The 21,995-nt window shown below is 38.8% G+C and overlaps 1 protein-coding gene and 1 pseudogene across 3 annotated transcripts in view; both read right to left on the bottom strand.

Annotated features, from left to right (window-relative positions):
• The window catches only part of ripor1 (RHO family interacting cell polarization regulator 1), a 61,025-nt gene extending 39,467 nt beyond the window's left edge, over positions 1 to 21,558 (bottom strand). Inside the window, exon 1 of one of the 3 annotated variants that reach the window (XM_076886164.1) lies at positions 21,399 to 21,558. Coding sequence is in view for 1 of the 3 variants with exons in the window: in XM_076886162.1 (XP_076742277.1) it covers positions 1,234 to 1,252 (19 nt within the window). In the remaining 2 variants the exon portion in view is untranslated. Of the gene's footprint in view, positions 1 to 1,233; positions 1,537 to 21,242 lie in introns of those variants that run through there. The other 2 variants (XM_076886163.1, XM_076886162.1) reach the window with 2 other exon arrangements.
• Positions 13,505 to 14,134, bottom strand: LOC143419757 (frataxin, mitochondrial pseudogene; annotated as a pseudogene).
• Positions 21,559 to 21,995: the final 437 nt, after the last annotated feature.

Genomic DNA, 21,995 nt, shown 5'->3' with positions numbered 1-21,995 from the left:
CATTAAACAACTTACGTAACCAGAAGACTACACAATTGTCATGTGACTTGCCACTATGGTGACCAACAAAACTGAGCAGAAACTTGTTGCAGATTAAAGAAGTTTGCCTTCCAACATGTGATTCACTTTGTGAAAGGATTAAACACAGACCATCATTTTACCTCAATCCAAACAAAGTCTGAAAATAAATATCAGTCTTAAATTAATATGACAACACTTTTACCTGGAATCTAGCTTCAAACAGAAGGTCTGAAATAAGTCACATAAAAATTAAGACAGAACTCTGTTTATTAATAAAAGCAGGACACTTAGGATATAAGATGATGCATCCAAGTAGAGGGGACTATTAGACAAAAAAAAAAAAAAACAACCCACCACATCAGAGGCTAAGTTCTCTTGTCCTACCTTAAACTATTTTTAATATGTACTACCCACAACATACCAGGAACATAACATAACTATGTTCGGTGAGTCACTATGAAAAACTGATAACAGAAACAAAACACACCTCAAACTTGAGTAACAGTCTTATCATTGTTACACACTATCAAGTCTCATCACTGATGAGAAAAGGAGACATTATGAACAATAACAATAAAAACAAACTTTAAAATGAAAAAGTTGTAAATTGACAATATGTAAAAAAACAAAAAGGTCAGATGTGCTCTTGTATGTTTCAAATATGTTTAAAAGCAATGCCGATGTCTTCATCAGTTATTCAAACAGGAGAGCGGGCCCTCATCACGTACAAAAATATCTTTAAAAAAAAAAAAAAAAAGTGTATCTGAAGCTCAACTGAGGATCAACCTGTGTTAAACAAATGCAATATTGTTCTTCCAAACTACATCGGCAGAGACACATCAACACAGAAAAGTTTGTACTCGACTCCCTTGTAGCCACACCTGAATCGATAAACTCTGACGAGGTCTATTTAACTTTAGTGGAAATTTTTTAAAGAGTACTGTGGAATTTGTCCTCTGTAACTGAGGAAGGAAATCACAAGTTTCATTGTTTTGCACATACATAACAGCAAGCACTGTTAGTAGACAGACTTGAAAAATATGAACTATAAAAATAACTTAAATTTGGTATTTTGGGGTCAAATTCTCTGGCCATCACCTAATAAGTTACAGGCCTGTTAACGTGCAACTGGGAATTCATTCTGACAAACATAAGCAGTTAATGATTAGAGAGATAAGCTAGTCTCTGTGAGGGCATTACACTTGTCCATACCTCCATATCCACTGTACATGGTAGCTGCGGTGGTTGATGTCGACACTTTCTCGTAAAGGGTCCACCCAACTCCAGAAACAGCTATTCAGCCCTCTATCTTTGTGGCTTCTTCTGTGGTATACTTTTTAATCTATTCAACGCCTTCACTCGTTTTGGTATCCGTTTCCCCTCACTTTCTCGTTCACACTGTGTCAGTCTGTTTGCCTTTATCTTTCCCCATTTTCACTCAGTTGTTAATCCTTCGTCCGCGCTCTGATCCCCGTTCTTTCCATCTCCACTTCAGCGATAAGAGGAGGGGGAGGAGAAGTGGGGACAAAACAGGAAAAAGCAAAGCAGTCCTCCCTTCACTTCATCCGTGCTGACATCAGTGTTTCCTGCCCCTCCTCCCTGCTGGACATGTTTCTCTTCAATAGTCAGCACATTTTTGCCCTTTTAATAAATTGCATTTCAAATATTTGAAAATATTCTAGAAACAAAGTAAAAACCTGTTACTTCAGCCTTGTGAACTTCATTGGAAAAATACTATATTGCATGCTGAATGTGTCAACATATTCACTTTTGCCATTCATAGTGAAATTGTTGCTTAAAATAATATCTTCCTCAAGTTGATTAAAATGAGAAAGTCTCATCTTTAATCTCTAATCCAGTGTGTGAATGTGTGTGTGAATGGGTGGATGACTGGATGTGTAAAGCGCTTTGGGGTTCTTAGGGACCAGTAAAGCGCTATACAAATACAGACCATTTACCATCTTTAATCTTGTGTTAACTAATGTGCTCCAAAAAGCTGGTCAGCAGAGTTAGTGTAACGTTTTTTATTTTACATTAGATTTCTTTGTTTTTAAATCACTTTCAGTTTTATTTCAGTTAATTTTTTTGGCCCACTTTTTGCAGCTATAACAGCCTCAACTCTTCTTGGAAAGCTTTCCACAGTTTAGGGTTGTCTTTATTGGAATTTATGGCCATTCTTCCATAAACACTTCTGTGAGGTCAGACACTGATGTTGGACAAGAAGGCCTGGCTCACAGTCTCTACTCTAATTAATCAATCCCAAAGGTGTTCTGTCGGGTTGAGGTCAGGACTTTGGTGTGGAAGAACTGGACTGGCCTGCACAAACTCTCTCATTCATGTCTTTATGGACTGTGCACAGTCATGTTGGAACAGGAAATGGATATCCCCAAACTGTTCCCACAAAGTTGGGAGCATGAAATTGTGTAAAACGTCTTGGTATGCTGAAGCATTAAGAGTTCCAAAACAGCCCTACACCATAATCCCCCCTACACCAAACTTTACACTTAGCATGATGCAGTCAGACAAGTATAGTTCTCATGGCGACCGTCAATGCCAAACTTATCCAGAAAACGTCTGGATGCAGCTCAATCATCCAGGTAAGTAAATACCGAAAGGTTGATCCTGTACATCTGGACGAAGCACTTTCAGTGGTAGGAACATTTCGTCACATCCATGTAGTGTACTCTGTTAAGTGCCAGGAGGATTGCCATGATTTATACATCGGGGAAACCAAACGACCCCTGGCAAAGCGGATGGCACAACACAGAATAGCTAACTCGTCAAGCCAGGACTCTGCAGTCTATTTACACCTACAGGCCAGTGGCCACTCTTTCAATGATGAGGATGTACACATCCTGGACAGGGAGGAAAAAGGGAAAGACCATCTCTGAATCGAGGAGGCCTAATTTTACATCTTTCACCATCTTACAATGCTGTGATTGCAGCCATTCCCCAACTCTCTGTGAATGGTACTCATGGCCATTGATCAAGGGTCTTTAATCAATGGGCTTTGATCAATCGTTGTTGATCAGTGGTCATGACAATTTGCAGATTAATGATCAAGGAACTGACCTCACAGCCCATTGTTCATTCAGTGGGCTGGTTTCAGTCATTGTGCAAACTGTATTGTACATCGTAGTGTTTATAAGATTGGTGAAACCTGCACTCAGCTGAGACTGAAGAAGTCACTTGGATCAGTGACGAAACGCTTCTCCCACTGAAAACGCTACAGACAGATGAACACAATCAACCTTTGGGGGTTGTCCAGAGAACACGTCTTTGCATTGCATTTGGTGATTAAGGTTTGGGTACAGCTGCTCGGCCATGGAAACCCACTGAATGCCACATGACATATGCAGGTCTGTAGACACAGACTCTACAGAAAGTTGGAAACCTCTGTGCACTATGCATCTCAGCATCTACTGACCGCACTCTGATTTTAGGTGGCCTTCCACTTCATAGTTAGCTGTCATTATAATGATTAACAAGAAGACAATACTTTAACAAGAATTAACTTACCAAACAATAAACAGCTGGTGTTATAGAATTTACCAAAGTTTAGATGGTAACAATTTTTTCTTTACTGCATTAGCTTTTTATATATTTTTCAACTTAGAATATTATCTGCTTTCACTTAAAGTAACCGAGCTATATAGTGATATTAGAGGTTACCACTAGATGGCAGTAGAGTCTTTGGTAGTCGATCCACCATAAACTGCTGATTGTATTTACCACTGTTATATTGTAAATGTAAGATCTGATCTTTTATTTGCAGATATTTCCACCAGTGACTGCAACCCTAACCCTAAAAATAAACATCACACTGCCAAGTATTACAAGGTTAATCAGAAATAAGAAAACATTTATTCCTCCTGCCACTGATATCATAAATTTGACAAGTTACTGTGTCCATAACACAAAGAGTGCCCAATGTATTATTGTCTACATCAGGAAGTCACTTAATTCAGTGATACAGTAGCCACTGTCAAGGGAAAGTGGAAAAATCCTTCAGAATAAGAGTATTTTGAGCTGTGAGCTGATCTGAGCTTTGAGACATGGCAAATTATTTTGTGGAATGAGCAATAATTTCCAAAAAAGCACAGCACCGACAGAAGTTACAGAATATTTTAATTTTATATATATATATATATATATATATATATATATATATATATATATATATATATATATATATATATATATATATATATATAAATAAATAATATTCTGCAACTCTGTAACTTCTGTCGGTGCTGTGCTTTTTTGGAAATCGAATTTCCCAGAGGAACCCACCCGAGGGATTAATAAAGTTCTATCTTATCTTATGAAATTCTTTTCTGTTAGCCACTAAGCTAATATCGAATGTTCAGAAAGACTATTTTTGCATTGAATTGGTTTTAACAGCTTTAACAAGAGAATGTTTTACTCAACTAAAAACCGTTTGAAACAGTACCAAACACCACACCTGACAAGTAATCTGTTCATACATTTATCAGTGTTCTAAAACGGGATTTAAAATACTGATTAACAACGAGTTGAATTGAACAATGTGATTTGAATCAGGAGACAGAAAGACGATCTCAAGGCTGAACTGACAGCCACTGAAACAGAACAGTCTGCAAATTGCTAGTTTACCACGGTGGAATTAATTTGCAATATTTGCATTGTCCCAGTGCTGTGACTGTGTACTGTGACTGTGTCTTATGGTAATGCAGAGTTGAGCAGGGATGGATTCTAAACCTCCCCCTTCTGGTCTGTTCAAAATGACTTCATCTTGTTACTTTTCAGCAGTATTTCAAAATTGGGACGCTGCCCTGAACTTTTCTACATATTACCCAATTAAGGTTACTGTCAGAATGCAAATTTGATATTAACCTGTCTTTAATGTCCCAGCTCCCTAGCAGAAAGCCTGTGTGATGCCAGACTACACCCATGTGAGAACAGTGCAGGTTAAATCACACTGAGCAGGTGAGTGTCATGTGCTCCGTCTCCTGCGCACCATCTAGCAGCGTCCTCAGCTAAACCAAACAGAATGTTTGCGTAGTGAGAACATCCAAAGTGGGCTCTCTCTTGTTGTGTGATATGGGTGAGAAATAGGACTGCTGTAAAGACACTTGGTCCTGTTCTTGTACTTCTAAGATTATCCAGAGTTTAAACAACTTTAGGAAAAAACATTTCAGACACCAAATTAGTCTTTCCTGTTTGTTGTTTGTTAAATTATCAGTTTTATAACTTGCTAGTCTAATGGTAAAGACAGATACTACTGTAATCTGCACATTTCAGGTCCCAGTGTTGTTGCAAGCCATATCATTTCTTTTTTGCGTATTTGTGTAGAATGGCCATCATATGAACACCTAATTGTCAATGAAACAGGTTCTCTTCCTGAATGTAACCTAAAATGTAATATGTAGTTTTACATGGTGACACAAACAAATATGTATTACTAAGTTAGCATGAGTCAAGCTCAAAAAACAAAAACAAAAAACAAAAACAGGAAGTCTCTGCTTAGTTAATAACACTCAGTGCTAATTTATTATACAGGCATTCTTTAATGAAAACTAGAACTCTCCAGCCAAACTCACTAGTTTTTCCCCCACTGCATTTGGATCATGTGTAGTCCTGCTTGTATGTTATTTATTTTGATGATGTCGTTTGTTTTTCCCTGCAGCTATAAGAGATACTTTTCATGGCATCTAAAGTAGTGGTTATGCATGACACACTAGACAATGCAGTCAATCAGCCAAGCATGCAAACTATGTGTAGCTGCTGGGAGCCAGAACAGAGCTACATGGAGGGATTATTGATGGATGGAAGTACATTGTTCTTCTACAGTTTTCTGCAATCTGCCTCTATGAGCTCTGAATCACACAGAATTCTGAGATGATGGTAAATTGTTACAAACAATATGGTTATTGGAACACACTGAAATCTGTGGGGTTTTTTTTAGAAGGTTTAGACAGGCCATTCCACTCATTTACTGTTAGTTAAAGTTGATCTGATATTTGGAGATTACACGATTAGAAGCAGGAGACTTGTTTTAGACCCAACATGATTTTACCTTAATTACTTAAAAGCACATATACATCAAACTGAAAGCCAAGTCTACCACAGTCCTCGAAACATAAGTCAAATGTTTCCATACCCTCCTTAACTGTGGAAGCAACAGTTCACCACAAAATGCATGAACACAAGACCATGAAGTAGAACGAGAAGTGAAGGAGTGATGAATTCTCATAGTCTTTAAATATTTTGTTTCACTTCACTATAAAAAAAAAAAAAAAAAAGTTCTTTCCATGTAATGACTTTGGCTTCTCTCTGCAGCAGAGTGAAAACAAACACCATCACCACCAAGACTAGCTTACATGTTGCTGATTCTTACTGTCACCAGTTAGGAGTAAGTGCAACATGTAAATGAAGGTCTGCAAGTTGTGCACAGGCTCTTCAAAGGACATGCACACAACCATATCACTCTCTTTAGATATTAGTTCAGTTTCAGGGGAAAGTAACACTTTATCAGTAACTACTTTGATACAGATGCTCTCCTCGTCTCAATCCAAACATTATCTTGTGCAACTATCATGCACAGTTTAGATTTACTCACACAGGCCCAAACCCTGTAATATACCGTGCTGTACTGCGCAATAGAACAAATAAATGTAACCAGTCTAGTGAACCAGAATGAGCTTGATACTGAGCTGACAGACTGTTCGTACTTCACTAAGCACTGTGTGTGTGTGTGTGTGTGTGTGTGTGTGTGTGTGTGTGTGTGTGTGGACCCCTGTGAAGTGGGGACTTTCTGGTTAATCCCCAGCTGGCAAATAAGCAGCTTAACTATCACTGGAGTGCTTCAAGCTAATGAATAGCTTGTAACCAGTCTAATATTGTTCAGAGTCCCACAAGACTGATCATAAACTGTAAATTAACTGTACATAAACTGACAGCAACTGTGGATAGGTGTGTGACACTACCTGATTGGGCTAGTGAACAGGCTGTACATGCGGAGAAACTGTCACTGGGTTAACCCTTCGTGTAAAACTCTGAAGGTTAAGCTGCTGCACGGGCAGGTAGAGATACACGACACAGCTGATGCTGAGCAGATAGTTTAATCTGTGACAACAACCTGCTCATAATACCTCAGACCAAGACAGAGAACTCAAATCAGCAAGTGTACCTCCCACCCCCACATCACTGTGCTGTATACCTTGCATAGTAACTCACTAAAATAGTCATTATCCTGAATCCTAATTAGTGCTGTTTGGATAGATACATGCTTGTAGTGTAAGAGTTTTGAGAGCTCAATAAGCGTAGCGACATGTAATGCTAATACTACAACATCTTTTTATTTTAGGAGGCTAATTTGGGTGACTAAATTAGCTGACCCTTTTGGCAGCCAGTTTGGTGTCTGAAGGATAAATGTCAATGCCTTTGAGGAAAAAAGGTCCCCCTCTGCAGCCCTGTATCCCCCACGTATCTTAAATAATGCATTAACAATTACCAACTTAAATCAGGTGTCCATTTTGTTGATGGCAATTTTTAGAAGCTAATTTATGAAGACATCTGCTGATAAGGAATGACAGTTTTTCCAATCAAGGAAGTTACTAGGCTACCTATACCCATACAGCACAAAGAAAACCACTGGGGCAGACAACCAGTGAACTGAACAACAGCTGTACTTCACATGGCTCTGCTGCTTCCTTTACTACCACCAGCAATGACTCTACCCTTTCCCCCCCTCAGTGCAATCTATGAAACTGACCACTCAACATCTCATGGGCTTGATGGCATCAGCCTCAAGACCATGAGCCTCAGGGAGTGGATTGTAAAGAGTTTACTCCCAGCTAGATAGTAATAGCTACCTGCCAGACTGCAGTATGTGAGCTTGAGCAGTGCTCCATCATATTTGGTGATGTGCAGTACAGCTTCATGGGGGATTGCGCTGTATCAATGCCAATTATAGAAATACTGAATATATGCAGTGGTTAGATTTAGAACTGACAGGGCTGAACATTTACATCGACACCACACAGAACTAGACAACCAATATGGAATTTGAATACAAGTTTGATTGATTTGATTTGATTTTATTGATTAGCATTCAAATTCAAATCTCAGTGAAAACAGTGAAAAAACAAACAAACAAACAAACAGTGAAAACAGAACAAAAATCTACCATAAAGAAAGAAAGCATGAGACAAGGCTAATCAAAAGGTATTGGCTGAAGCATTTGCTTATTACGCCAACCCTTTTCACAAAATATCTTTTTGTATGCAGCTCCTGTACACAGGGCTTGAAGAAAATAATAAAACAAAGCAAAAACCAAACAAACAAACAAACAAAAAAAAAACAAAGAAAAAAAAAACTTTCCACCTTAGATAAGTAACTACATCAAAGCAAAAGAATCAAGAGGTTGTTTTTTTTTTTTTTTTTTTTTTCTCTTCTTTCTCCTTTTTGCTCTTTTCATTCTTGATTTATATATTTTTCTATTACTCTATTTTTAAACATGTTTTTAAACAAGGAAAATGAACTACACCTTTTTAAATCACTGTCATAACTATTCCACAGGTTAACTCCTCTAACAGAAACACATCTCTGCTTTATATTTGTCCTTATCTTGTTTTTTTTAAAGAAATCTGTTCCCCTTAAGTCATATTGACTCTCTCTGACTTTGAACAGCTTCTGAGTACTGGGGCAAAGCAAGTTATTTTGTGCTTTATACATTATCTGTGCCATTTTATATTCAACTAAATCATAAAATTTCAGGGTATTCAGATTAATAAACAAAATGTTAGTTGGTTCTATATAGTTTGATTGGTTTATAATTCTTATAGCTCTTTTTTGTAACTTGAAAATAGGAAGAGTGTTCGTTTTATATGCATTACCCCATATCTCCAGACAGTAAGTCATATATGGAAGCAACAGAGTACAATAAAGTGTGTATAATGTTTTTTTGTTCAGGACATGCTTTGTTTTATAGAGAATAGCAATGGTTTTTGACATTTTTGTTTTCACGTGGTTTATATGAGACTTCCAACTCAGCTTATCATCAATTATCACTCCAAGAAATTTATTTTCGTACACTCTTTCAATTTCAATTCCATTAACCCTTATTTTAGATACATTTTTCATTGGTCTAGTGCCAAAAATAATCAATTTTGTTTTCTTTATATTTAATGATAACTTATTTACATCAAACCAGTTTTTTAATATATTTAACTCCTTTTCCGCTGTAGTCAGAAGCTGTTCTAAGTTTTTACCTGAGCAGTACAGAGTGGTATCATCAGCAAACAATACACATTTTAACAGTTTGGAAACACTACATATATCATTTATATATAATATAAATAATTTAGGGCCCAGCACAGAGCCCTGAGGAACACCACAAGTTACCTTCAACTGCTTAGATTTTACATTATTGAATTCGACATATTGATATCTTTCATCCAGGTAACTTTTCATCCACTTGTATGCTATCCCTCTTATGCCATATCTCTCTAGTTTATTCATTAATATAGAATGATCAATTGTATCAAACGCCTTTTTTAAGTCTATAAAAACACCAACAGTATATTCCTTATTATCTATTGCATTAGATATCCCTTCAACAAGTTCCATCACTGCCATTGAAGTGGACCTTTTCACTCTAAAGCCATATTGGTTATCACTTAGGAGATTATGCTTCTCAATATATTTATCAAGTCTATTAACAAATAACTTTTCTAAAATTTTTGAGAACTGTGGGAGTAGTGATATTGGCCTATAATTGGTAAACTGACATCTCTCTCCGTTTTTATAGATTGGAATAACTTTTGCTATTTTCATTTGTGAGGGAAACACACCAGTTTGAAAGGACAGATTACAAATGTATGCGAAAGGTTGCACTATATATTCTATAATACTTTTAACTAATATCATGTCAATACCAAAACAGTCAGTGGACTTTTTATTTTTAAATGTCTTCACAATGTTAATTATTTCTCTATGAGTTACAGCACCAATAAACATGGAGGACACATTCTGAGTAATATGTTTATTTAGGTCGTTATTATTTCTTGACTCTGGAATTTCTTTTGCTAAATTAAAGCCAACATTTACAAAGAAATCATTAAATTCATTTGCAATGTATTTAGTTTTATCAAGCACAATATCTTTATCTTTTTTAAAATAATCTGGATAATTCTTATTTTTTGAGCCCTTTTTGATTATACTGTTTAATATCCTCCATGTTTCTTGTGTGTTACTTCTACTTTGCTCCAATAATTTGTGGTAATATTCTTTCTTACTTGTTCTTATAATATTTACTAATCTATTTTTATATAACTTGTACTTTATTTCAGCATCTTTTGTCCTCTGTTTTATGAATCTCTTATATAGATTATTTTTCTTTTTACATGCATCTTCTATCCCCTTTGTGATCCATGGCTTATTTGATCTGTGATGCTTTCTAGTGATTTTCATTAAAGGACAATGTTTTTCATATAGTGAAATTACAGTTGATAAGAATGCATCATACGCACTATTTGAATCTTCATTTGCAAAAACCTCATTCCAATTGTGTTCCTTTAAGTCCACCTGGAGGGCAGCAATGGCTCTTGTTGTTCTATGTCGTATCATATCAAATGTTTGATTCTTTTGTTTAGTTTTAATCCCAAAATAATTTTGAAAAATTGCAAAAACAGGAAGATGATCGCTTATATCAGTTATAAGAAGTCCACCTACTATTTCATGGTCAATTTTATTTGTGAATATATTATCTATCAATGTAGCTGTATCAATTGTTATTCTACTTGGTTTTATAATTACAGGGAAAAGGGAGTTACTATACATTGTATCTATGAAATCTGTTGTTTTCTGATGTCCATTTGGGTTTAGCAAATCTATATTAAAATCACCACAAATTATTTGCACTTTTTTATCATTTAGGTTGCTAAACATAGCAGCAAGTTTTTCATTGAATATCTCAAGGCATGAACCTGGTGTCCTATAGATGCAACTTATAATTATATTGTTAGCTTTTTCAACATGAATTTCAATAGTGACACATTCCAATATGTTATCTATGGTGCTTGACATGCATTCAATCAGACTACATTTCAAAACTTTATCTACATATAAAGCAACACCGCCTCCTTTTTTATTCACCCTGTTCATTGTAAATAATTCGTATCCTTCCAGTCCCATTTCACTAACTTTCTCATTATCGAGCCATGTTTCTGATATTGCAATTATGTTAAACTTTTTTAACTTACTTAAACATTCTGTAATTTTAGAAAAATTTTTATACAGGCTTCTACTATTGAAATGTATGACCGACAATGCATTTGCCATTTTAATATTCACATTGAATTGGTCATCTGTATAGTACTCACAAGTATTATTGGTGTTATTGTAGAAGTGGGTATCTGGGTCAATGTTACTTTCAGGGTCATTCATGTTGTGCTCTGCATAGTTAAACGTTTTGAAGTTCGTTTTCTCAGCGTGTGTGGCAAAATAACCACCTTGACAGTCCTTTTCATAATCAAAGTCTTCCTCTTCAATATCTCTGAATGGAAACCTATAATCTGTGTCCAAACTTGTCATTTATGTGTTTTTGTTGTTGTTGTTTCCATTGTTTTTGAGCCGTAAGGCCAGAAACACTTTCCATACCCATTGTTCATTATCCAATCGTCACTTTTCCAATAGATTCCATAGCAGATTCCTGATTATTTATATTGCTCTAAGTCTTTGAGTTCTCTTATCATCACAACTTTCGCTTCTTCGGGATTGCCATTTAGTCTTATCATTACTTTGCAGTTCCTCGTCCATGTCGCTTGTATCTTATTTTGTTTTCTCAGGCTGCGTGCCTGTCTTGCAATTTCAGCAGTCTTTTTCGTTAAATGTTCATTTAAATACACACCAGTCCCTTTTAGCTTCTTACCCTGTTTCAGTAACTCAATCTTTGTTTTGCGACTCACAAACCGAAGAATGATTGCTGGCTTTGTTTTACTGTCTTTTCTGGGGAGCGTGTGGCATGCTGCAATATGATGGCTCTGAATACTTACATTCTTCGTTTGAAGGAATTTTATCACTTGCTGTTCAAGCGTTTGCAGCTCCTCTACCGGGGCATCTTCACCGTCTTTACCTCCGCCAGCTGTTACTCTGGCGTAGGTTCGGTGTTGCGTCTCCAGACCACTTATGACTAAATCATCCATTCTTGTGTATTGTTCAAGGTCCTCGATTCGCCGTTCCAAGTAGTCTATTTTCTTGTCCTTGTCCTTTATGAGGTTTTTTAGTTGTTTTATTTCATCCATTAGGTCATGTAGCATACCTTGTTGTTTAGCCACTTTGCTCAGTTCATCAGACATGAAATTAAGCGATTTCCTAATCTCCTCCAACTCCTCTTCAACTCCTGGGTTAGCTTTTTTAGGTGGCATTTTGAAAATGGTGAGATTAGTATTTCCTTGTGATGGCCCGTTGAAGTCACTGTTGATTTACTTGTTGGTGCCTTGCTAGAGGATCCTGGGCCTGGTGGAGCAGGAGGATCCTGGGCCTAGTGACTGCTGGAAGAGCCTGGTGGCTGCTGGAGGAGCCTGGTGGCTGCTGGAGGAGCCTGGTGGCTGCTGGAGGAGCCTGGTGGCTGCTGGAGGAGCCTGGTGGCTGCTGGAGGAGCCTGGGCCTGGTGGCTGCTGGAGGAGCCTGGGCCTGGTGGCTGCTGGAGGAGCCTGGGCCTGGTGGCTGCTGGAGGAGCCTGGGCCTGGTGGCTGCTGGAGGAGCCTGGGCCTGGTGGCTGCTGGAGGAGCCTGGGCCTGGTGGCTGCTGGAAGAGCCTGGGCCTGGTGGCTGCTGGAAGAGCCTGGGCCTGGTGGCTGCTGGAAGAGCCTGGGCCTGGTGGCTGCTGGAAGAGCCTGGGCCTGGTGGCTGCTGGAAGAGCCTGGGCCTGGTGGCTGCTGGAAGAGCCTGGGCCTGGTGGCTGCTGGAAGAGCCTGGGCCTGGTGGCTGCTGGAAGAGCCTGGGCCTGGTGGCTGCTGGAAGAGCCTGGGCCTGGTGGCTGCTGCAGGATCCTGGGCCTGGTGGCTGCTGCAGGATCCTGGGCCTGGTGGCTGCTGCAGGATCCTGGGCCTGGTGGCTGCTGCAGGATCCTGGGCCTGGTGGCTGCTGCAGGATCCTGGGCCTGGTGGCTGCTGCAGGATCCTGGGCCTGGTGGCTGCTGCAGGATCCTGGGCCTGGTGGCTGCTGCAGGATCCTGGGCCTGGTGGCTGCTGCAGGATCCTGGGCCTGGTGGCTGCTGCAGGATCCTGGGCCTGGTGGCTGCTGCAGGATCCTGGGCCTGGTGGCTGCTGCAGGATCCTGGGCCTGGTGGCTGCTGCAGGATCCTGGGCCTGGTGGCTGCTGGAGGATCCTGGGCCTCTTCAGCACTGTAGCCAGGTTTGACAGATGGTGTGTATGCTGCACAGACATTCAGATGTGAGTCACTGAGTCTGTGAATACTCCAAGCATTTAACAGGGTTTTAGGAATAGGGCAGGCCACACAGGTCAATGTTCTTATTAAAGATAATGGAAAACTCCTTAGAAAGCAGCTGGTGAAGGCTGATGCCGTCATGAGTATATACCCAGCGTTCACCTGTCCAGCCGTAGCGCTTGGGTCCGCTGGTAGGAGAAGAAAGCCAGATTTGTTTGTTTGGCGCCTGTTTGTTGATCACATAGGTGCCGTGGTCTCCACCCAGCTTCACTGTCAGAACACCACTAGAGAAGAGAACATCATAGTCGGCCCCAGTAAAAGCTTCATCTGTGAGGTCTTCAAAGTAATCAGCCAGAGCGTCCAATGTCTCATCAGCCAGCTTCTCATATGCTGCCGCAGACAGTTCACTTACATGCACGAGGGTGACTTTTTTCTGGATCTGTGAATTCAGGTAGATGGTTTTGCTCCACCTGCAGCCATTAATTCTGCTCCCGAACCAGCTGTGCGACGGCCGGCAGGGGGGATGCAGCGTGCGGTTAATGAACGGACGAAGCCCCGGGAGGTGAGATAATCTCCAGAACTGGTTCCACAGATGCTTCTTCCTCTGCTGCGTCAGCAGGTTGAGCTGACACACGTGTGAGTAAATCCGCGGTGTCTTCATGTAGATGAGCAAAACCATTTACCAAGGAAGTTGAGTTCCTCAATCTTGTGCAGCAAAATGTTAGAAATTTTCTGATGTCACCAGCAGACTAAGACTGATCAGGCTGGTTTTGTGGTTGGCTGTAACCCAGTGACCTTTGAAGCTGTGGTGGAGAGCAGGTTACTGAAAAAACTGTTACTAACCACTACTTACTGAACAGGCATGTAGACAAGGTCAAGATGATCTGCTCAAGTACAAACCAAACAGAATAGTAAAAGAGCTGAATCTATGTCACAAATAATCAAAGCAGTTCTAAAGAGGAAAAAAGGGGGTTCAGCCACTTACTATTAAGGTTTAACTAATGAAGGGTGTGTGAATGACAGAGCCTAGTCAATTTTCACAATATCTCTCTATAGGTGCTATTGATATGAAATTCTCACCAGATGTTGGTAACCACCCATTCAGTCCACATGTGCAGAGAAATCAAACCATAGATGCCCATAACTTAAGTTATGTGCAATAATGAGAATTGACAAAGGCAAAAGTATTGAGTACACATGAAGAAACGGAGGTGCAAAAAAAAAAAAAAAAAAAAAAGGCTGAAATCTAAAAGCAGCCTTAATATCAGCTGGTTCTTTCCCAACTGATAGCCTATATAAAAGTGTTTAATTAACAATGCACCTATCTCAGGATGGGTAAAACTACTGAGCTCTCTTAATAATTACATTTTACTTGCTGTATTTCTACACTTGTTCTATAAATAAATATGGAATTACTATTAAGTCAGTGGTGGGAAATTTCTCATTTTTTGGCATCTCTTGGCAATTGTTTCTGTAACACTGTCACTCGAGTTTTATCTGTGGCCATTTTGTCTTTGATCTTGATCAAACTCCTAATGCATTGGTGTCTATGGCTACAGTAGCCCAAAGATTAGCATAACATGCTAACATGCATTCAGTATCAGTAGCCTTTTGTGAAGCCTATCAAAATATGGATGGAATGAGTTCTGACTTTATCCTGACCAGGTTTCATATTTCTATTACTTTTGTGATAATGCTTATCATTTAATGGGCCAGCACTATGTATAGCTCTACTTTAGTTTTAAACCAAAGCCTGTCTTTCATTTGCCTTATCTTAGAGTAAGATAACACACCTAGGGACCAAATAATTTTAAAAGCTTTGCTCTACAAACTACACAAAGTCAGCTCACACACACCCACACAAAGTTGAATAAACTGTTGTGTGCTCCAACACTAAAATAATTAATTGCTTTCACAAAGGTACAAAAGCACATTCCACTTAGGGATGCATACACAGTGCATACTGTACATACTGCATTTATCTCCAAATTAGCTCCTACACTTTTAGTGTTGCACCCAAGAGGCCTAGTAGACAATCCCTTTGACTGCAAGTCAAAATAAAATTCTCAACTGCGTAATGTGAATGAGGAAACTGTATGTTAACAAGAATTGGCACGGCAGGTATGATCAACAGGAAAGACTGCAAGACGAGATGAGCAGGGCTTTGCGCGTTTTCCCGGTGAATTCCAGCTCGCTTCAGGGTAAAACTTAATGCAGGGAAAAAGATAAGCATCACAGAGCATGAGCATTATTATAAAATGATGATTAGAATGAGAGAAGGGGAAAGACCTTACAACATCCAAATTTGTACTTAACTCAACACTTCCTGTAAAAACTCTTCAGGATTTCAATAGGAACAAGAAAAGTCCTGAAAATAGCAGCAACCAAACACTCCCACCCACCTAATTATGGAAGAAGACAGTGGGTCAGCAAAGGCATAAACAGCTGTGCCAGACAGTGTAATGAATGAGTATAGCACAAGCTCGCTTACCGCGTGAGTCACAGTCTAAAAAACTCAGACGCACACTGTAACAGTCAGAGGTCATGGAATAGGATTTCTTAGCTTTGATAATGAGAGTGACTCCATTCTGGCAACAATTCCACCAGTGTTTTCATGTGGCTGTTGTGTTTTAGTTAGTTTGTTTGTTTGTTTTTACATTAGTAGGACACCTGCAAATTTCTGTTTCCGTCCTTTGTCCACAAACTGAAGTATAATGACGTAGAAGAGCAGTTTTGGTGACTTACTTGCTGATAAAATGTGAAAGTATCATTCAAGACAAAGCTAAATGTCAACGAAAGGCTGCAAATTTGCTAGAATGTTATAAATGCATGGATACAAAGTAGTCGTTACACAACCCAGCACAAGTGTAAACAGGGCTGTGGGATATGGTGACAATATTAAAACATCTATTGTTTCATATTATGCTCTATTATTTATTTCATGTTGTTGCAAAACAATATTTTCATTGCAGTAAGCAGTGTTTTAGATAAAGGTTTGCAATGGTCACCACAGAACAAGGACCAGCCAAAACTAATCAAGGAGCCTCTTCCTAAACAAGGGGCCATCTCTGTAGCATGTTATGGAAAGTCCGACACAGAGCAGAAGACTATTGTGCAAATTATGCAGCAACCTGGTACTACACACACTGACAGAACTAATCTATTTCACCACCTAAGCAAGACTTATGTGAAAGTATAGAGAGATTAAGAAAGGGGGGAGAAAAAAAAAAAAAAAAAAAGTCATCAGGTGCTCAAAATAAACCTCAGACTCAGAGGTCAGAACTGCCTTTTCCCAGTAGCACACCATATAATAAAGACTCACAAAGCTAACAGCAGCCATTACAACTTCTATCTAGATATCTATCTAGATATATCTATATCTATGGTTTTGTGGATCGTTTAAAACACTCGATTCCAGTGGCCTAGCCAAAAACACTTCACACAAGTCGAGTTGCCTCGTTTATGTTATGAGAAATCCGCAATGTAGCATAACACGCTGTAACAACAGATATGTGGATGAGCTGAACAACACATTCCTGTATGAGTTTAACTGTGCACTTCAGAGACTGGATGCTCTGCAGTTGATGCTTGCAGACAGGCTAGTTTCCTGACTACCACAAAGGAGCAGTAATGATAGGCGGAGGCCTCACAAAACGCTTGCATGACTGAGTTGGGTCATCTACTGTGTGTTACCTACCATTATCCCATAGTAAGTCGCATTTTTATTTCATTTTTGATTATTTAATTTAAATATAAATAACAATAACACTTTTGATGTGGTGATTATATAAACTATTCACTGACTTTGCAGAAATTGCACTATATCGTGATAGGTATTTGGATAAGAAATTACTTATGACTCACAACTGATTTTGGTCATATTGCACAGCCCTAATCGTCAACAGAGGATCCAATTTGCCTTTATGGTCCATTGGCACTCAGGCATTTTCTGCATTACTAACTGTTAAGTTAACTGCTTGTCTATCTTCCAAGCATCTTTAGTCTCACCCATAAAAATCAGCAAGTTTTGTTGAAAGCGACACATTTCTTCTGAGATGAACATGATGAACACAATACCGCCTAGCTTCATCTTTCCTCCTCTGAAAGAAAGACGGTACTAGATTTATTCTCTTCACTGGACTTCATACAGTTAATTTCATGATCTTCTGATGGTGTGGTCACTTTAAGTGTCTAACCCTCAATTTTATCATGTACAGAAACCCCAATCATAGTCATGATTTGACACAAAGGAAAGCCACCATTCTTTAAAATAATAGGTAGTAACCCATCTAACACATCAGTTCTAGTCTAGTGTGTAAAATTGGTCACTAATGTGACCGAACACTAGCCTCAGTTTGATTTTGATATTGCCATTGTGGGCTATACATTTATTTCCAAACAGATAACTTTCAGGAGCATAACAAATGAGACTGTTCCCATCTTTAGAACATCTCAAGAATCAAAGTTATTAACTTTCAGTACAACTTTATGCGTTCATGTAAGTCTCCACAGCAATTGTAATGCATACATGCAGAAACATACACTCTCAGTGTGGGGGCCTGCCTCTGTTACACAAGACATATTTCTGGGTTACAGTGTTGGGCTCAGTGTCTACAGCCATTTAAAACATGTGGAGGCTTGTCACAGCCTCATTGCCCCATAATTAAACATGTTTGGAAATGCTCACTCACTACTCACCAATTTGTTCCAACATTTAACACACTAGACAGGTGCAGTTCACTTACTGGAGACAAAACTAAAGACAGGAAGACCTGCAAACAACTGCACAAGCTGCAGTAAAGGCCTGGTAAGGCTGCACAGTTGGAAACCAATTCTTTGGGTATAATTCAAGGTGCATATTCTATCTCACTCTGAGTTTCTACTTTGAGACTAAAGCCCTATTAACTGAACACTCTTCTTATTTTTGGTTCTGGGTCTAATGAACAGTTAACATTCAACAAGCCTCTAACGAAGCAAACTATCATGACACAAAGATGAGCAGTAAGTAAAAAAAAATATATATATATATATAAAATCTCCCTACTTGTAAACCTAATACCAGTGAGTGCTTTAACACAAGAGCTAAACACATTTTGGTCTTTTCCGAACTGGCTGTCAGCCAAACTCTCATTTTAAATGTAGGTTTTGCTATAATGCCCTATAATTAGTGCAGAGATTCTCACAAGTGACATCACACCGAAACTACAGTCACAATGTTGAAAATTAGTGATAATGAATACATGTTAAATGAAAGGAGAATGAGCTGAGGTAGTGCCATGACCACACACTGCACTGTATCCGTTTCATGCACCTTGCTAGCTTAGGCCTGCATATTAGCCAAATTAGGTATTCACATAGTGACAGTCCAGCAACTGCACAATGGACTTACTGTTCAATGCACCCTGTGAGAGCAACACAGGCACGGTGTGTTTGTGGTTTCACTGTAGCATTCCCACAGCCAGCCTGAAAAAGTCTGTTTTCCTATTACTACAATATGGGGTCCATGACCTTCTGCCTTGGAATCAAATAGTGCGTTTGTTTTGGCAGGCTGCATCCTACTGCAGTTGTGGATGCATTTCACAGTTATGCCAAGAATGCTGTCATTGCAACTAGTGTCACGTGATAACATCAGGCCAACACTGAACCTTCCAGATCTCCAATCAGTCACAAGGCTAACAGAGAAACAGACAACTATTCATGTATGCAGAAGTATTAATATATTGTGTTTAATAAAAAGCAAAGGTACATCTATAAGACTGCACAGTATCTCAGCATACTGAAGTCCACAATTACTTTATAGTTAAGTGTTTTACTACTACTTCCAATTTCAAGAGTTTGATTCTTTGTTTTTAAGTATTTTCGACAAAAAGAAGAGCTTAAAACAGCAATTTCAGTTTTCTAAGAAAATGCTTAGGCTAAGTACACCCAGTTATCAGTTACATCCAGACAAACTTCCACTAGATACATATTTTGTTAGCAGAAACAGACAGAATCAGCTTTCCTCACCTACAGTGCAATGATTCACAAGTATGAAGTAAAAAAAAAAAAAAAAAAAAAAAAAAGCAAACTAAAATGTAAGAAATCTGTCCTCTTCTCATTCTTTCCAAAGTCTCCCTCACAGCAACCTTGTTCTCTTCACCTCACTTCCCTCCATCACAGACAGACCCTCTATTAGCCTCTTTAACCTGCCAACAGTCTCACACTGCATTCAACCTTTGAGACGCTGAAGCGCCTCATCAAGGCACAGCATAATAACTGTAAATAATTATCTTGATATTTGTTAAAGTTTAAATAAGTTTCAAAACTTGCACTTATGAAACCAGCACTAAAATGACAGTACCTATGCTGAGTAGACCGAATTAAAGCTCAAATACACTAGATTAAAGTGGGTTTTTAATATGTGCAATGAAGTGAGACTAAGAGCCCTTTATCATTAGTACTCCTTTAGATCAGAGTCATGTAAGGAAGTCTAATGATCTTGTAGATAAAATGGTGTGATTTATTAACACATGAAAACATTTCTGAGCATGTCCATGGGTATACTGGCGCACATGCTCGTAGAAAAATTACATTTTTGGGTTGTTTCTATTTTAAATTAAAAAGCAGTGGCATTTTTAAATGCCCTGTTTACATCATGTGATCCAACATACAATAAAGCTTAATGCTACTTGATGTTAGTGCTGCTGAGCTTTATGCTTAAATTTCTATCAAAACAAATGACTGCTTGGAGCAACTTTTAGTTGCCACTATATGAGCTCACCTTGTGCCAAAAATGAAGTTAATTTCATGGTGTTAACTTGTGCGAGGTAATTATGGTAGCTTTGCATCTAAACATTAGTATTTAACAACTGCTTATAGATAAATTTGTTGGCTGTACACAGCTCACCTCTCTTCAGATAGAATCTTCCTGAAAACTGACTTCCCCAGTTGCTTTCTTCTCTCACTGTCCCTTCCTATTCTTTGAATTTGCCTTCTTGTAGAAAGACGTGACTTACAGGGAATATGAGCAGTAGTCTAGATACAGTAGAATACAGTAAATTGGCTGTGCCGTAAAGGCCACCCCAATGCTGGACGAAACCATGTTACTTGATTTGTAAGGGGTGAAGGGGGCATCAGATATTCTCCAGTATTCATGGGTATCAAAGTTCAATTGCCCAACCAATTTATTCAAGAAATTTATTTAAGGTAACATTTACTTAGAAGTTAAAAACTAACACAAAAAACTTTTCATTCTAGGTTTGCCAGAGCCCCATCCGCCTTTGGGGCCCTGGATACTCTGTCCCAATCTTCCCCCATTATTTGGATATGTGAATCTGTTTTCAAAGAAAATCACTGTGCTCAATTCCCACGTTTTCCCATTTACAATCTTTTAGCTCTTTTGCGATAAAACACTGGCATTAGGATAACCTACAGGGGATTAAAAACGTGCCATACATTTTAATTTTGACGGAATTTAGCTATTTTTAACGTCAATAATACATTTTCGTTTCGCATAATGTGCTGCTACAAGCAACCAAACGCGGCTATATTTGTCTTGAAGCTGCTTGGCACTTAAAGTAGAAATACTAAAGATTTGACAGATTTTTCGACACGGTTTGGCACACCGGCTTCAGCACAGCGGAGTGACAGCAGAGTAATGCAGCAGGAGAGGCGGTTACAACAGAAGAGGTACTTTGCTAAGGTAGGTTCTCTACAACAAACCTAGAGAAGATAACCAGCATGGGGAAAAGGCTAGATAAACTTGAAAATTTACAATTTAGTAACAAAAAAAAAAAAAAAAAACGTACATATTGACCGCGGTGTCCTTCTCCTTGTACAGCTGATGCAAATCTTCTTTATTCAGAAAAGAAAACGGGTCGACTATTCCGAGCGCACTTGTCACAGTTCACCAGTCTTGTTAACACTGACCTCCTAGTTAGAAAAGAAAGAAGGAAAAAAACTACCGTGGTTCAGTGAACAGCATTCCTCAAGCAGTCGGTCAGTCAGTACTTAACAGCGTCAACGCTCCGCGTTTAGCGCGAGCACTTCCTGTAAGCTAAACGCTTTCAAATTAACGCCTAATCGCCACAGCTAATTGGTTCATGCGCTCGTGCCTGTCCTACTACCAGTGCAAACAATGCCAACTCACGTCTGACTGCTCGGCTGTGGTTTGGGATAATATTTTTTTTATAACGCCCAATATCCTGATAGAGCTTCTAACTTCTAAGGGCGACTAGGTGGGACATACTTGATACCTGTGAGATCTTTGGCAGTCTTCCCTTTGTCCAGTTCTTTGCTTAGCAAAATTTGTAAAAAAAAAAAAAAAAAAAAAAAAATCAGATCCCTAAAGTATGGCACAGACAATACTTGTGTTTTAACATAATTCACTTATACTAAAAACTATGAGACTCAGAGTGGTTATGGTTTGATGTAAGTGACATGCTGAGCTCAACAAGACCATATTGTGAAACTTTTTTTTTCTTGAAATTGATGATCGGGTATATCAAAATATACCATATAATATACCACATTCCTTTGAATGCTAGACGTTCCAAATTTCA

This window comes from Maylandia zebra, linkage group LG7 (genome assembly GCF_041146795.1).
Source record: "Maylandia zebra isolate NMK-2024a linkage group LG7, Mzebra_GT3a, whole genome shotgun sequence".
In the NCBI taxonomy this organism is placed as follows: domain Eukaryota; kingdom Metazoa; phylum Chordata; class Actinopteri; order Cichliformes; family Cichlidae; genus Maylandia; species Maylandia zebra.
Note: the sequence above shows the minus strand (reverse complement) of the source record. Positions and strands in the feature narration are given on the sequence as shown.